Genomic DNA, 18,704 nt, shown 5'->3' on the forward strand with positions numbered 1-18,704 from the left:
CATTGCAACCGGCAACGCATTTCCAATCCTCGGGGGGTATCCCCTGATATCTCCCTTCCAAATAGGCCGAAGGCATCAGTTGGAATCTGAGCTCAGAAAATGCTCTGCAGAGGGAAGGATGAATAAGGCTCTCAAAATATCTTGGTCTTGTATGGGAGATGTTGAGATGGGGGAACCATGTTGAAAAGGGAGCTACTAGTATTGACACTCGGTCACGACCCGCCGCACGGTCAAAAACCCTGCGGCTAAGAGCATGCAAATTGAGATTCAAGAGCTCATTCTGTGAGATGTTATACTGGGCCAACAGGTCCGGATTAAAGGTAGCCCATCCATCCTTAGCTAGTTGCTCTAACCAGCAAAGTTTAACAAGAGAGCAAACTGGTTTTCGATATAATCTACGCCAGTATTTAAAATAGGCTAGGTCTATTCTGGCCGCAAGGGTGGGGAGGCCGAGCTCAGCTCTGAGGTGTGCTGCGGGTGTACCGGGAGGGAACCCCAGGATCTGCAGGGTTTTAGGGTCTGGGATCAGCCGGCAGTGAAACTTGCTAGTCACGGCCGCGGCAAAGGGGGTTTAGCTGTTTTAATTTCAACGAGTATGGACGTGCGGATTTTGAGGGTGCATATTCCATCACCTAGTATATGTCAAGCTTTGACCTTTAGGGGATCAAAGATGCATCCCCTGATTTGCATAAATGTATATTTTTCCCCTTGCTCAAACAAAGAAGCCACAGGGCTTTAGACTAAGCTTAGAAACCTTTGTAGAGAACCTTCTAGTCAACTATCCTGATTATTTTCTCATATGTGGAGATTTTAATGCAAGGATGGGAACCAGTAGTCCTTTGGAGAAAGAATTATGGCTAGAGTCTGGTGCATTTACCAGCATAGAACCCTATGCAATATGGTCCATTCTCACTGAGGTAGAATGAATGGTGACTGGCATCAGCACAGAGGTGGCGAATGGGAAGCTCGACCGCACTCCCTCAGTGTATTTATTTGTTATGAACAGTTATAAGGCGCCTTTCACCTTATGGTCAATGTGTGAGGACTATTCATTGGAACAACTTGAAATATGCATTCTTTCCTTTTTCAACAGTGAAAATTAGGAATATGGGTTTGAAAAAAATTAATAATTTTGATTCATTTCTTGCAGCCCCATCCATTTCATTTCCCCATATGTTTTGTTTTGTTTCTGCACTGTTTACAATGGAGATCCAGCCTGTCTTTTGCTGCCCTAGAGCTTTGGAGTTTTCCATCTTGAACAGCATGACATTGGGTGCTTTCACACATGGGGCTAATAGCGCTAGTTTTCTGGATTAAAAAGATAGCGCTTCGTTCCATATTTAAAAAATCCCTTTCAGACTGCAGTACCTGTTATACCGGCATTTTGCGCAACAGTCTTTCACACACAAAGCACAGTTTTTCTCTCCCCCCCCTTCGGCCTCACGCGACACTGGATGAGCTGGTTTGAGGCCTGTTCTTTCAGTGCTGGGGGGGTTGAAAGAGGTGCGATTGCGAACGCGATCAGCTGAGAGGCATGGCAGTGCAGCAGCAGCACAGGCTCTTCAGCACAGGCTCCTCTCTCAGGAGCAGCTGGGATCGGCTGGGAGGCACGACGAGGGCCGTTGGTAAGGGCGGGAACGCACTGCATGCTGGGAGGGCGGTTGGTAAGGGCGGGAACGCACTGCATGCAAAATTAGCAGCTCTTCTACTATTCCCCACAATCAGACTTAAAAGTGCCTAGCAGGAAAAGCCCTGGGCCTATTTATTGGTAACTCAGCAGGTATCTTACCAAGAGGTACCTATGTCACATCTGTAGTTTTATTATCAACTGCCCACAAAACCTGGAGGGGGGTTAAGTAATTCCTTTTTTACCCATCCCAGAACTGTAAAGGCTCCCCTTGTGGGAAAACCATATCATTTATTGTTCCAAAATTTGGCAGAATTCATCCCCTCAGAAGCATCAACTATGCCTGCATCCAGTTCTGCCAAAAAAATAAAGAAGCTATAGATGTTTCACCTTTTTTTTTAAAAAAAATCAACTTTTAAAGTTGCCCAGGACAAAAACTTCTGGAGCCTTTTGAAATTAAGAAGTATTACTTCACTCTGGAGGGGCACATTTGACTCTGCCTGCACATTTAATCAATGTCTGTCAAAAAGAAGAAAAACTATCACCTGTTTTTTTTTGCTTCCCCACAACAGCAAAAGGAATAAAAAGAAGCTTCATTTTCCCCCAAAGTGGATTTGGACCCTGAGCTGAATTGTGTAGCCTCCATAACACTTTGGAATAAAATGGGCTGCTTTCCAAAGCACCAAATCAAGATTCAAATCTTGTGGTTGGTGCACACTCCTACTACAGAGCATTCTGAAGAAGAAACTATATGTATCAATTTCTGAACAATGCAATAGAATGTCTCCTGTTAGTTTCAGAGATCCCTCCTTATGAGAAATGAATGCGATAAATGAAATGAAAAGTTTTTCATTTGTTGCTGGCCATCCATTTCTATGTTTTATTTCATTTCTTATAGAACAAGGACAAGTCCTGCAACAAAACAAAACACAACAAAAACCCTCTCTGAAATCAGATATGTATTCCACTGGTCTTGAATGATCTGCACTGGTTACCAATTTGCTACTAAGCACAATTTCAGTTGTTCAGGTTTATATTAATGGTGTTAATATAAAGCCCTTAATGGACTTGGCCCCCCAATATCTGAAGGAGCCCCTCCTGCCACATCAATCTGCAGGGGTGTTAAGTTCAGCAAGGGAGGCCTGCTGGTAGTGCTGCCATCCTCTGTGGTACAAGGGCAGTGGCTAATGAGAGGGCCTGTGATGGAATGGCATCCCCTCTGAGGTATGTCTTGCATCATCACTGTAAGCTACACAACCATTTGTCAAGATGCACACTTGTACTCTTTACTCTTTAAGTATCTTTGCTCCTCCTACACTGCTGTGTATTGACGGGCACTGCTGTTCTGTGCTGCTTGGCTGTTTTGTGGGGTTGGTTTTATCTTATGATTTTAATTGTAGAGTGTACTTATTTTAATGGTTGCATGTTTGTAATGCACACTGGAACCCTTTGGTGAAGGGTGGACTATAAATACCACTAATAAATTAATAAATAAATTGCATTTCACTGCAAGCTCCCATGGGTGCCAGGGTCCTGAGACTTCTCAGGCTTCCTCACAGGTGCTTTTTTCCTAACGAAAAAGTGCAAGCTAATTGCATTAATGAATATCATGTCTCATTTGACCTCCCAAATGCCATTTTTCAATCCTAAGGCAGAACCATTTGAAAATTCAGATTGCCCTTAACATTAGGGACTGTTTTTCAAACTTGCTAACAGGAAATCTCACACCTCACCCCTTTGGAGTTCCAGAAACATCTGCATCTTGTGTTCTGCTTCGAGTTAAAGAGTTACTGTAAGTTTCCAGCAGCCTCGCCAAAAGGAGAACCAAAGGGAGTCTGGCAGGAGATACAGACACTAGACATATGGAAGCCGAATGTATCTGCAGTGATATTATGGAGCTGTTTTGAAAGGGCTGATCTGCACAAAACAGCAGATGGTATAGTGAAACTGTTCCTGGGATGTACCATTCAAGCTGCAGGTGTGGAGTTGCATGACTGAATTCTCTCCTCCACCCCTACTCACACCAGTATCATGCACATATAAAATTAGACACACAAGAGAAAGATTCTAGCCTACTTGCCTGTCTATCATACCATTTTCCAGTGAGTATTGCTTTTATGGACCCTCACCCTTAGCATCTGCAATCTGAAGTGGTATAGTCCAGGGAGAGTTTTTACACATCTTCTGCTGTTTGTGAAGACCAGCTCAAGTGATGCAGAATAAGATTGAATTCTGGACTATACCACTTCAGAATCACTGCCCCTGGAGGACTGCATTCCTCCACCCCACCTTAAAACCAAGGAAACCAAAGAATGCTACATACCTGTTATATGTATGTGATATTCTTCCTTAAAAATCTTTTTGAAGTAAGGCAATCTAAACTGAAAGTGTGCAGCAGGCAAGCCAGGAAGATTGACATCAACATCACCCATAAAATGTGGAAACTCCCAGTCCTGGTGAAAGAAAAGAAAAATCCACATAAATATTTGTCCCCTAAAATATGTACTTAAAATATTTATACTTTACTTCCTCTTCATGAGGTGTGGATAAAAAAATACCTCTCAAAGTCAATTCACAAATTACATTTCCAGTTATGGGATGATTTATGCAAACCATCATTGTGCTTGGATTCCCATTGAAATGTATGTTGCCTGATCTCCTTTAGAAATACTGCTGTTGTTCTCATATCAGTTAGAAAATGTCAATGAAGATTCCTGCCTGGGAAGTGTGTCACCCACAAGTATGCTAGCCAGGGGGCCCTGGGGTGCAGTGCCCTGGACTTCAGCCCCAAGATCTAGTCCTCAGCACCACTAGATCCTCCAGCCCTCCAGAGAGGCTTTTATGGGGAGAGCAGAGGGAACAAGGGGGCAGGAAATTTTCCTTCCATGAATGTTTTCAAGTTAATTTATCATAGGATCATTTTCTTTCCTGCCCCTCAATTCTACCATCTGATCTAAAAACCTTATGGTAGGAAAGCATAATCACATATGATATCTACTGAATACCCAAATACCAGCACCACCCAAGGGAAATCTAAAAGGCCCCAATTCAATTCTTGTAAGAAAATTAATTTGCTTTAAATTCACCCAGCACAAGCTATTTATATCTTCATGCAACCTGCCTATGAGGAATATTCTCCTTTGGCCAGTGACCTGAGAGTACCTCTGTGTGCATCTCAGGTTATTATCATTCAAACCTTTAGCAGCAGCTGACAGTACAGAATTAACATGGGCAAATTTCTTCAACTGTTATAAGGAAAAATAAAATAAAATAAATTGGGCCCCTGATGATCTTCCTTACAAACTATAATCAGAAATTGATTCTTTTCATTTCCAGTAATAGTTTTTGCTGCCGTAATTAAACTGTCAGATCATGGATAGATAATTTAGCAAGTAAGCACCTGGCTGCAGAATTGACGCACAAGCGGAGCTGCTGCCAAAGGCAAAAGAGGTTCATTGTTGGTACAGAGAGATTGTGATTCTGAGATCACACCCCTAGGCATCTGATTAGTCTCTTTGTAGTATTGCCTTCCATGACAATAACATTGATGCAATTTTGCATTTTGCATCCTAGGTCAGGGGTGAGGAACTGTGGTCCTCCAGATGTTATTGGACTCCAACTCCCATCATCCCCAGCCAGCACAGCTGATGATCAGAGACACTGAGAGTTATTGTCCAGCAGCCTTTCAGGGGAGCCACATTCCACAACCAGGAAGCCACCATTGAAAAGGCCGGTTCTCATACTGTCACCCTCTGCACCTCCCTTGGAAGGGTTGTATGGAGAGGGGCCTCAGATGATGAACACAGGGTCCAGGTTGGTACATGTGGGGAGAGCCAATCCTTGAGGTGTTACTCTGCAAGGGACTGCAGAACCCTTGAAAGATCAGACATGCTGTACAGTTTGGGGATATGATTAAGTTTGACTTTGCTCCTGGATTTGTAGGTTTCAGCCTATCTTTCCATTTCTTCTTAATATGGCTAAGAGGCATTGATAGCCCCAACTTCCACAGAAACACAGCAATAGAAACCTTACGTGTGTGTGTCCTCGTTGCCCAGATGCTAGAATGCATCCTGGGAATACTTTGTAAAATTCAGGAGTATGAGGCTTAATAAATAATTGCCTACATCATGGTCAGTGAATCAGATGTTCTTGTGCATTTATAATGTCTTCCATTCCATTTGCCTTCCCAAAGGATTGTGCCATACTTTCCCATCTTCATTTCCTGTAGATTGTCATTGGTTTTGATCAGTTCCTTCTTCCTGCCTGTCATACCGACGTCCCTTGAGGTTGGTTGTTTATGTAACATCCTTCTGAGCCTTTTGCTAGCAGAATGGCAGCATCAGCAACTGAAATGCTGCAGCCACCCTATCACGTTGTGATAGTTTTATGGAAAGCTGCTTTAGTGGTTGTGCTACACAAATCATTGGGGGGAAAACCTCTGTTTTTCCCTCACTTTAAATACTTCATTTATCTTCTCATACTCCAAAAGAACAATGAATAAATAAATAGGATAGAGATTCACATTCTTACACATAAACGTTGGTGGGGTAGGGTGAGGATTAGCAGTGTCAGGTTATGCTACCTTTTCCTTAACCTCAAGGATGGTGCTCAACAGCTTCAAAGGAGAGGGGATGGAACGGACAAGACAGTCCACTTATCTCTGCAACAGAGCGCACAATAGAGTCTTTGCAATGTATAGATGAAAGTGGCAAAGTGTTTCTCATGCACTCAATGCCTACAGTGAAGAGGATTCTCCATAGACTCTGCTGCAGTGGTTTCAGTTGCATACACATAGACTCCTTCACATCCTGGATTAATAATGCGTAGCATTACATGTTTAATGTTGTACTCCATCCTTATATAGTATTCTTATGCTGGTTGTTTGATACATTGTTTTATATGCAGGGGCAGCCAGTGTGGCACCCTCCTGATGTTGTGGACTATAACTCCCATCAGCCCCAGCCAGCACAACCAATTGTCAGGAATGATGGGAGCTGTAGTCCAAAACATCTGGAGGGCACCACATTGGCTGCCCCTGTTATATGCTTATTGGCTGCCTCTGTTATATGCTTATTTTATATGGTCATTTGATCCCCTTCCCCCTTTTTGCACTGTGTTTACACTGTGACCACTTTATTTTATTTATTTATTTATTTATTTATTTTCATTTCTAGACCGCCCATAGCTAATAGCTCTCTGGGCGGTGTACAAAACGAGATTAAAATACAATATAGAATAAAATCAGTAACAAAGGAACACATTAAACTAAAAACATTAAACATAAAGCATTAAACATTAAAATGCCTGGGAGTATAGCCAGGTCTTAACCTGGCGCCTAAAAGAAAGAACCGTAGGCGCCAGGCGTATTTCCTCCGGTAAGCTGTTCCATAATTTGGGGGCCACCACAGAAAAGGCCCTAGATCTAGTAACAGTCCTCCGGGCATCCTGGTGAGTTGGTACCCGGAGGAGGGCCTTAGATACTGAACGAAGTGAACGGGTAGGTTCATAGCGGAAGAGGCGTTCCACAAGGTATTGCGGTCCCACACCGTGTAAGGCTTTATAGGTCAACACCAGCACCTTGAATCTAGCTCGGAAACAAATAGGTAGCCAGTGCAAGCGAGCCAGGACAGGTGTTATATGCACAGATGGATTGGTCCTCGTCAACAGCCTGGCTGCCGCATTTTGCACTAGCTGAAGTTTCCAAACAGTCTTCAAGGGCAGCCCTACGTAGAGCGCATTACAGTAATCCAGTCTAGAAGTTACCAGAGCGTGAACAACCGAGGCGAGGTCATCACTGTCCAGATAGGGGCGTAGTTGGGCTACTAAGCGCAGGTGGTAAAACGCGTTCCGTGCCACCGAGGCCACTTGAGCCTCGAGCGACAAGGAAGGGTCAAAAAGGACCCCCAAACTACGAACCTGTTCCTTCAAGGGGAGTGTAACCCCATCTAGAACAGGATAAGCATCCACCATCTGAGCAGGGAAAGAGCTCACCAACAGTGTCTCAGTCTTGTCTGGATTGAGTTTCAGTTTATTAGCTCTCATCCAGTCCATTATCGCGGTCAGGCAACAGTTCAGCACATCAACAGTCTCACCTGTGGAAGGTGAAAAGGAGAAGTAGAGCTGCGTGTCATCAGCGTACTGATGGCAACGCACTCCAAAACTCCTGATGACCGCACCCAGAGGCTGCATGTAGATGTTGAAAAGCATGGGGGACAAAACCGACCCCTGAGGGACTCCACAATGGAGAGTCCAGGGTGTCGAGCAATGTTCCCCAAGCACTACCTTCTGGCGACGATCCGCTAAGTAGGAGCAGAGCCACTGCCAAGCAGTGCCCCCAACTCCCAACTCCGCGAGCCTCCCCAGAAGGATACCATGGTTGATGGTATCAAACGCCGCTGAGAGATCAAGGAGAATCAACAGAGTCACACTCCCCCTGTCCCTCTCCCGACAAAGGTCATCATACAGGGCGACCAAGGCTGTTTCAGTGCCAAAACCGGACCTAAAACCGGATTGAAATGGATCCAGATAATCGGTTTCATCCAAGAGTGCCTGGAGCTGGCCGGCAACCACCCGCTCCAGAACCTTGCCCAAAAAAGGGACATTCGCCACCGGTCTGTAGTTGTTCAAAACATCTGGGTCCAGAGAAGGTTTCTTTAAAAGAGGTCTTATTATTGCCTCCTTGAGACTACCAGGGACTACTCCCTCTCTCAAGGAGGCATTTATTACCTCCCTGGCCCAGCCGGCGGTTACAGCCCTGCTAGTCTTCACTAGCCAAGATGGGCAAGGGTCCAGAGCAGACGTGGTCGCCCGCACCATTCCAAGCACCTTGTCCACTTCCTCGAGCTGCACCAACTGAAATTCATCCAATAATAAAGGACAAGACCGCGCTCTGGACACTTCAATGGATTCATCTGTCATAACATCAGAGTCTAAGTCCCGACGGATGCATGCAATCTTATCCTGGAAGTGCTCCGCAAGTTTGTTGCAGCGGGCTTCCGATGTTTCCTTAGTATCATGAGAGCCAGAATGTAGAAGCCCTCGTACCACCCTAAAAAGCTCCGCTGGGCGGCAAAGGGATGATCTAATGGTGGTAGCAAAATAAGACTTTTTTGCCGCCCTAACCGCTTTTATGTACAACTTAGTGGAAGCACTTACCAAGGAATGATTACATCCGTCAGGAGTTCGCCTCCACCTGCACTCTAGCCTCCTTCTCTCTTGCTTCATCACTCTCAGCTCCGGGGTATACCACGGTGCTGTATGAGTTCGGCACTGAAGGGGGCGCGTGGGAGCGATCATGTCGATGGCCTGGGTCATCTCCGTATTCCACAGATCAACCATGGCCTCGACAGGAGCACCAGTGCTATCAGCCGGAAAAACTCCCAGAGCCCTCTGGAAAGCTTCAGGATCCATAAGCCTCCGGGAGCGGACCAACTTTGAGTTCACTTGGTGAAAATTCATAGAATCATAGAATAGTAGAGATGGAAGGGGCCTATAAGGTCATCAAGTCCAACCCCCTGCTCAATGCAGGAATCCAAATTGAAGCATTCCTGACAGATGGCTATCCAGCTGCCTCTTGAATGCCTCCAGTGTCAGAGAGTCGACTACCTCTCTAGGTAATTGGTTCTACTGCCGTATGGCTCTTATAACTGTGCATTTATTATTTATTTATATTTTATTTATTAACTTTATTTATACCCTGCTGTTTTTCCAAATTGCAACTCACGGCAGCTTCCAGACAAAAGACACATACAATTAAAAACCTATCAAAAATAAAAGCATATAATATATAAATGAATAAGTATAAACAAATATAATTTAAAAATGAACTCTAGTTTAAAATAGCATTAAACTGTTTCTAATAATTAAAAAACATAATCATAAAATCAGAATAATTAAAAAAATAAACTGGCAAGAACAATATAACATCCTTTTGGGCCTATCCTTGGCCGCCTTCGGAATCAAAGGCTTGCTGAAATAAGAACATTTTTAACTGTCGGTGAAAGGACTTCAGGGAAGGGGTCATTCTTATCTCCCTAGGGAGGGAATTCCAAAGCCTAGGGGCCACCACTGAGAAGGCCCTATCTCGTATTCCCACTAGTTGTACTTGTGCGGATGTAGGTATTGAAAGAAGGGCCTCTCCTGAAGATCTCAGGGTCCGGGCAGGCACATAGAGGGCGATGTGATCTGACAAATAGCCTGGACCCAAGCCGTATAGGGCTTTATAGGTCAGCACCAGCACTTTGAATTGTGTCCGGAAACAAACTGGCAGCCAGTGGAGCTTTTTTAACAGGGGAGTTGTAAGGTCTCTGTAATCAGCCCCAGTTAACATTCTGGCTGCAGCACGTTGTACCAACTGAAGTTTCCAAGCAGTCTTCAGAGGCAGCCCCACGTAGAGCACGTTACAGTAATCTAAACGGGTTTCTTTATCCTTGGACATTAGAAGGAACTTCTTGACAGTAAGAGCAGTTCGGCAATGGAACTGACTGCCTAGGGAGGTGGTGGGATCCCCTTCGCTGGATGTCTTCAAGCAGAGGCTGGACAGCTATCTGCGGGAGATGCTCTAGCTGTGGATTTCCTGCTGTGAGCAGGGGGTTGGACTTGATGGCCTGCAAGACCCCTTCCAACTCTATGATTCTATGATTCTATGATTCTAAGTGTAGAACTTTATCCTAAGTGTAGAACTTTGCATTGATCTCTGTTGAATTTCATTCTGTTGTTTTCAGCCCAATGCTCCAGAATTTTGTTTCTGTCTTCCACGGTATTAGCTGTGCCCCCCCAATTTTGTATCATCTGCAAATTTGATAAGCATGCTCTGTACCTCCTCATCCAAGTCGTTAATAAAAATGTTGAAGAGCACTGGGCCCAGGACTGAGCCCTGTGGTACCCCACTCATTACTTCCCCCCAGTTTGAGAAGGAACCATTGATAAGCACTCTTTGAGTATGATTCTGGAGCCAACTGTGGATCCACCTGATAGTTGTTCCATCCAGCCCACATTTAGCTAGCTTGTTAATCAGAATATCATGGGGCCCTTTGTTAAAAGCTTTGCTGAAGTCGAGATATATTATGTCCACAGCATTCCCACAGTCTACAAGGAAGGTCACCTGATCAAAAAATGTGATGAGTTTAGTTTGGCAGGATTTGTTCTTCATAAATCCATGTTGGCTCCTAGTAGTCACTGCATTGTTTTCAAGGTGCTTACAGATTGATTGCTTTATAATCTGCTCCAGAGTTTTTCCAGGGATTGATGTTAGGCTGACTGGTCTGTAGTTCCCTAGTTCCTCCTTTTTGCCCTTTTTGAAGATAGGGACAACATTAGCTCTCCTCCAGTCATCCGGCACTTCACCAGTCCTCCAAATTAGCGGGATATAAGCTTTTTAAATAAATAAAATTAAATGAATATCTTTGTTAACCTCCCGATAATTATGTTCAAAGAGCAGGGAAATGAAACTGGTGAGACTTTCAACCCTCAGCTAATAGAAGTAAAACTGTCAACTTTTTGTCAGGGAAAGAGGCTTCTTATTCCCCGCAGAGGTAAGTCTTGTCAGTTTCATCACTCTTTGTGCACATTTTTTTTGGATCACAAAAGCAACATGGCACAAAATGTTGTACATTATCTTCTCTGCAGCCAAACAACAAGTGCCAGGCCAATATTAGTGAGGCATTATATTCTGAAGGGGAAAAAGGCTTAGAGCAGGGATGGGAAAGAAATTTGATGCAGTTTGCATTTAAAAATGAACCTACCTAATTCTCACACAAACCAAAATAAAGGTACCCTTAAAAATTCACCCTTCTTGAAATTTTGCAATAAGATGTACAAAGATGCATATAATAGTGGCAATAACATACAAAATGCATTACAGTAGGGAAAACAGCTATGCAAAAATGTGCACAATGGGCAAAATTACATACAAAATTGTATATAAAAGAACAAATTTGCACTAAAATGCTGAAAATTTTCAGTATGACTTTTTTTTAAAATCACAGATGGATTGGAAATGTGGAGATGTGAACCTAAGATTGGGAGAAAAATAAAAAACAGAGAAACCGAAACAGACAGATATGTTCATCCCCAGCCTGGAGAACCAAGATCACATGCAGATACAAATGCCACCATAGGTATAGAGCAGATGATAATGGACACAGATGTATTTGATGTCTACCGTAAATCCTGCCACAGAGGGTATTCAAAGGACAGACACAGATCTATGGATAACTGCATGGTAACAAAAATCACAGGTGGGAAAACAAATTATGTTCACATTTGAGAATGAACATATCTACATGATACTCATTGCATGCAAAGTGTCTGTTAGTTGTAAGAAGTTTTCCCTCTGCGAAAGGTAATGGAGCTACTCATAAACAGGCAGCTTAGAGGGTGATGTGATACATGAGTATTCATGAAAAGATCTTCTGGCTGGGAGAGCTTCATCTCTGAGCTTGAAATAGAGTTCTCTCCAGATGACAGATCTGATGAAGCACTTCATCAGCTGTATACATTGACACTCTCCTTCCTTGCTAATAAGTCCCAGATAGCAGATCTAAATGGCTTCAGCAGATCTTCAGCTGGAAAGGTCTCTGTTTCAAGCAGCAGACGGAAAGTATCCCAGATAGCAGATCTGATGCTCTCAGGATTCCTGTTCAGACTTTGCAGGGAACATCACTGAAATTCCTCTTCAAATATGTTACTCTCTTAGTGTGAGAGCATTTGCCTCACATTGACATTTTCCAGAGCTAGATAGTTGTATAAACTCACTGTGATAAATGCTTGCATGAATTCAGTGCTAATCATTATATACAAATAGGCTTGTGTAACTTATTAAATGGACCTTTTTGTAGAAAAAGCAACTTTGGGAGGGAGGATATGAAGAAGAGTCATGACAGGGGAGGAAGTGTTTTACTTTTCAAAATCCACTGATGGTGTGCTCCAAATCACTTCCACACTACACCACCTACTTTTTTCCCATTGTACCATTCAAAACAATTTGCCCTTGCAACACACTTGTGAGCCAAAAAACAGCCGGGGAGGGTAATTTGGCACTGAAAAGCAACAGATGGTGGGCATGGAAAGGGCTAACACTCCCCACCTCTTCCTGTGTTTTTCTGCTTCATATTCCCAACCCAGCACCTGCAGCTTTTTCATAAAAAAGGAGTGAGGTTTTGGGAGAGAATTGCATGTATTCTCTAATTTTCTTCTCGCTCTATTTTTGAATGTGCTGAGAGATTAGTGGAATCCACAGTTTTTGAGAGTCCTGTGTAGGATATTTCTAAAACTGAACTTTAAGCTGATTTGGTCCAAAGGGGAAGAGAAATTAACAGTGGAGTCCAAGCACATCTACCCAGACGTAAGCTCCACTGGGTCCACTGGAACTTACTCCCAGAGAAGTGTGTGTATGATAGCAGCCTAATGATTTTTTTTTTAAAAGAGGGGAAACTTTCTAAAGTCAGGTATGATAAGATCAACACCATCTTTGACAATATGAGAAGGCACCATCTTCATCCTTTTCTGAACATCAAAGGAAAGAAATTGCAAGGAATCATTACTGGAACATCATAATACTAGTATTAGCAAGCCACCTGTCACAGAACAGTCATTAAAATGCCAGGATAGAAATCAAACTATGTAGGGTAATGAAGATACATCATGCACACAAGCATCTAAAAATCAACCCTAATTTAATACAGAAATGCATCACACAAGACACAGGTATATAATGAAAAATGAATGAGAAATATGTCCTCTCTTTTATTACAATCTGTTCAATATCTGAATTACTGAGGGTTTTTTTTAAAAAAAGACCTCTATATCTGTGTCTGAAATTATTCTCACTATCACCCTGGGATTCACTAAGAGTTTCAAATTGCAATCCTTACAAATGTAAGTTCCTTAAAGTCAAATTAGAAGCAGAGCTGTGGTCTGATAGCTGTTGCTTTATACCTGATATATTGCTACTCACACCCATCAGCTTGCATTATGTGATTACTATTCAAACAGCAAAGATTAATAAGTATATGTGAGCATCATGTATTCTTGAATATTTCAGTGCATAATTATGCAGACTTTTGTTGAGCTTTGTGACTATTCTCTAAGTCAGAGACTATGCTGTGCAATGCCTAGTATCACATTAGCTGCTGGACACCGAATTTCTAAACTAGATTGCACATAAGCTACTGTAATTGTAAAAATAAATGTGCACAGCCGCATCAAAAGTCCACATTTATCCTTTTTAAATCATGCACATGAAACATTCATTTAAATTCACTAATAGCCAACATTTGATTCAGCCTCGTTTTGACTTTGTTGTTGTTATGTGCCCGCAAGTCTATTATGACTTATGGCAACCCTATCAATCAACAACCTCCAATAGCATCTATCGTGAACCACCCTGTTCAGATCTTGTAAGTTCAGGTCTGTGGCTACCATCCCTTATATGGCCTTCCTTTGTACTCCCTTCTGTTTTTCCCAGCATTATTGTCTTTTCTAGTGAATCGTGTCTTCTCATGATATGTCCAAAGTATGATAACCTCAGTTTTATCATTTTGGCTTCTAATGATAGTTCTGGTTTAATTTGTTCTAACACCCAATTATTTGTCTTTTTCGCAGTCCATGGTATGCACAAATCTCTCCTCCAACACCACTTTTCAAATGAGTTGATTTTTCTCTTATCCGCTTTTTTCACTGTCCAGTTTTCACATCCATACATAGAGATTGGGAATAACATGGTCTGAATGATCCTGACTTTAGTGTTCAGTGATACATCTTTGCATTTGAGGACCTAGTTTCCAGTTCTCTCATAGCTGCCCTCCCCAGTCCTAGCCTTCTTCTGATTTCTTGATTATTCATTTTGGTTAATGACTGTGCCAAGGTATTGATAATCCTTCACAAGTTCAATGTCCTAGTCAACTTTAACATTACATAAATCTTCTGTTCTCATTACTTTAGTTTTCTTGACGTTCCGCTGTAGTCCTGCTTTTGTGCTTTCCTCTTTAACCTTTATCAGCATTCATTTCAAATCATTACTGGTTTCTGCTAGTAGTATGGTATCGTCTGCATATCTTAAATTATTGATATTTCTCCCTCCAATTTTCACACCTCCATCTTGGTCCAATCCAGCTTTCTATATGATATGTTCTGCACATAAATTAAACAAGTAGGGTGATAAAATACACCCCTGTCTCACACCCTTTCTGATTGGGAACCAATTGGTTTCTCCATATTCTGTCCTTACAGTAGCCTCTTGTCCAGAGTATAGGTTGCACATCAGAACAATTGGATGCTGTGGCACCCCCATTTCTTTTAAAGCATTCCATAGTTTTTCATGATCCACACAATCAAAGGCTTTGCTGTAATCTATAAAGCACAGGGTGATTTCCTTATGAAATTTCCTTGGTCCGTTCCATTATCCAATGTATGTTTGTGATATGAAGTCTGGTGCCCCTTCCCTTTCTAAATCCAGCTTGGACATCTGGCACTTTTCACTCCATATATGGTAAGAACCTTTGTTGTAGAATCTTGAGCATTACTTTACTTGCATGGGATATTAAGGCAATAGTTTGATAATTACTGCATTCCCTGGGATCCCCTTTCTTTGGAATTGGAATGTATATTGAACGCTTCCAGTCTGTGGGCCATTGTTTAGTTTTCCATATTGGTTGACAAATTTTTGTCAAAATGTGGACAGATTCAGTCTCAGTAGCTTGTAGCAACTCTATTCGAATGCCATCTGTTCTTGGTGATTTGTTTCTTCCAAGTATTTTAACAGTAACTTTCATCTCACATTCCAAAATTTCTGATCCTTCATCATACAGTTCCTCCGTGAATGAATCTGTCATCCTTCTATCTCTTTTCTGGAGTTCTTCAGTGTATTGCTTCCATCTTCCTTTTATTTCATCTCGGTCAATCAATGTGTTCCCCTATTGATTATTCAACATCCCTACTCTTGGTTTAAATTTCCCTTTAATTTTTCTAATCTTTTGGAATAGGACTCTTATTCTACCCTTTTTGTTGTCCTGTTTCTATACAATTATTGTAATAGTTCTCTTTGTCCCTACGTACTAGTCTCTGTATTGTTGCATTGAGGGTTCTAACCGTGTTTCTATCTCCTTCTGCTTTTGCTTTCTTTCTCTCTTCAGCCATTTTAAGAGTTTCTTCAGTCATCCATTGAGGTCTTTCTCTCTTTTTAGGTAGAGGTATTGTCTTTTTGCATTCTTTCCTGATAATGTCTCTGACTCCTTAGTTCTTCTGGTTCTCTGTCAGCTAAGTTTAAAGCCTCAAATCTGTTCCTTATTTGATCTTTATATTCTTCTGGGATGTTATTTAAATTGTATTTTGGCATTATGATTGCTTTGTTGTTGTTCTTTAGCTTTACTTGACTTAAAGGGATTAGTCCATTTGTAAGTTCTTTGTAAATAATAACAGGGAATGTTCAAAAATGTATTTTTCATTGTAATATGCCTTAGGTTCTTTTGGGAAGGAATTTGCAAAATATAGATATATAAACGTTCTATAACCTCAACACAGCCAAATAAAAGTCAACAATTAAATCAAAGTAATTATGAAAGAGTAAATGATAAAACCTATCATTATCATTATCATTATTTCTATCCCGCCTTTTGGCCAAAAGGCCCTCAAGGCAGCTAACAAAAAATAAACACAAATATAGAAATACATATCAATAAAAACAGTACAATTTACAAAAAATAAATAACAAGGTAATAACATTATTAAAAAACAATAATAACAACTTTCAATGAAAATACAATAACAAATCACACTTTCCTAACACAATTGTGGAGGAACTAAACGTTCTGAGGAAACTGCCTTCTCCCCAAACCAATTTTCATGTGCAAATGCCCCCCCAGCTGTTTGAGATAGAGACATCACCCACAGAGTATGAACCTTGCAACTCATAATTCTTTTCTCAGATACAAAGCAAACATGATGAGCTCGACCTCAGGTTCTTCTCCATCTCAGATTTTAATTAAGACCTGGAAAAGAACTCAACTTCTTCCACCCACCTACATGAATCTCCCTACCACTGGAAGCTCCAGGCTGCAGTATCCCTTGTGCTGCAGTATCCCTTGTGAAAATTTTGAAGCTCCATCAGGATCTGTGACTCAAATTCAAATTTTTGTGACATGACAATGCCGGAAAGCACTGAGTCCATGATTTATAGTTTAGTCACTGGAGACAAAAGTGGTCTGTGATTGGAGGTAATGCAATAGGAGGACAAGGTTGATGGAGCAGGACTAGTGACTACAGCCATAGCTCATTGGTAGAACATCTGCTTTATATGAAGAAGGTCCCAGGTTCAAACCCCTACATCTCCAGGAAGGACTTGAAAAGTCCACAGTCTGAAACCCTGGTGTGCTGCTGTCAGTCAGTGTAGATTACACTGAGCTAGATGGACCAGTGATTGGATTTGGTATAAGGCAGATTCCTATGTTCCATCATGCAATTTCCATTGCACGAAGCTTGGAACACGCAAATAAGGCTTTGATTTTACACTTTCTTCCAAGTATGTTCAGTATCTGCTGCTATTCAAAAAACCTCAGGGAAATCTCCATTTTGTTGTATTTCTTTTACACATTTCAAACAATACAAAATAGAACAGGATAGACCATTTATTCCTTGAGACTAATTTTGGCTTCTTCTTTTTTACCTCCAGTCTCAACTCAGCTGAGCACTTGCCAGGTAATTCCTTCAGTTTATGGACAAATTTTTTGCAGTTAAATTCTGGAGTTAGAGCAGCCAATGAGATGTAATGCTATATTATTTCGCACCTGGGAAATAACTCAGTCCTGTCATGTCTGTTAGGCTTTCCCATAAGTCACCGGCAAATACAACATACATTTTGTTTCTCCTTTGATTTTTTTTTTTGGGGGGGAATTAATTACTTTAGCAAACCATGTTATTATGGACGTTTGAAACTCATAGATACCCCCATGCCATTATGTGCTGTTGCAAATAGTCTTTTGCAACTTTTGCAAAAGAAATAAAGCCATTTGCAAAAGAAATAAAGCCTTTTGCAAAACAAAATAAAGTCAGGAAAGATATTTTATGAATCGCTATTACTATTTTATTATTATTATTATTATTATTATTATTATAACAAGTTAATCACTTTACACCAAAAGGTCTCCAAGTGACTTACAATATATTTGCATACACATACACATCTACTGTAGTCCCCAATGAGGTGTCCAGTGCAACATCTGCTGCAACTTCTTGGGAATGGTTTCAATTGATGCGGCCTGATGACGTGGACAAGGTGCTTGCGGTGATGTGGCCAGCAATGTGTCCTCTTGACCCTTGCCCTTCTTGTTTTATTAAAGCTTGCCGAGGGGGTTTGACCAAGTGGATCCAGGGTGTGGTCAATGCATCATTGTGGGAGGGGGTGGTTCCAGCCGCCTTGAAAGAAGAGGTGATTTGACCACTCCTGAAAAAGCCCACCCTGGACCCATTGGTTTGTGACAACTACCGACCAGTTGCAAATACCCCCTTTTTAGGGAAGGTGACTGAGAGGGTTGTGGTGCAGCAATTGCAAGCATTCTTGGATGAAACAGATTATCTTGACCCATCCCTGTCTGAGTTCAGGCCTGGTTATGGGACTGAATCGGCCTTGGTTGCCCTGATAGATGACCTTTATTGGGACAAGGACAGGAGGAGTGTGACCCTGTTATTCTTACTTGATCTGTCAGTGGCTTTTGATACCATTGGCCATGGTATCCCTCTGGGCCAACTTGGTGAGATGGGTATCAGAGACACTGTTTTACAGTGGTTCCGATCCTATCTTCAAGGTAGTGTTCAGAGAATAGCATTGGGTGACTGTCTTTTGGGCTCCTGGCAGTTGTGCTGTGGGGTGCTGTAGGGTACCATCTTGTCTCCCATGCTGTTTAACATCTATATGAAGCCCTCGGGAGCGGCCATCAGGAGATTTCGGGCAAGGAGTCAGCAGTATACTGACAATACCCAGCTCTATTTCTCCATAACATCTGAATGGGGAGAGGCCATGCAAGCCCTTGGCCGCTGCCTGGACTCGGTGGTGGGCTGGATGAAGGCCAATAAACTGAGTCTG

The 18,704-nt window shown here is 42.0% G+C and overlaps 1 protein-coding gene across 9 annotated transcripts in view; it reads right to left on the minus strand.

Moving 5' to 3' along the window:
* TMEM117 (transmembrane protein 117) overlaps positions 1-18,704 on the minus strand; it is a 299,671-nt gene that overhangs the window by 13,480 nt on the left and 267,487 nt on the right. For all 9 annotated transcript variants that reach the window (XM_061639901.1, XM_061639898.1, XM_061639900.1 and 6 more), the window contains one exon: positions 3,951-4,080. In XM_061639901.1, coding sequence (XP_061495885.1) covers positions 3,951-4,080 — 130 coding nt within the window. The remainder of the gene's footprint in view (positions 1-3,950; positions 4,081-18,704) is intronic.

This window comes from Rhineura floridana, chromosome 8, assembly GCF_030035675.1.
Source record: "Rhineura floridana isolate rRhiFlo1 chromosome 8, rRhiFlo1.hap2, whole genome shotgun sequence".
NCBI classification, from domain to species: domain Eukaryota; kingdom Metazoa; phylum Chordata; class Lepidosauria; order Squamata; family Rhineuridae; genus Rhineura; species Rhineura floridana.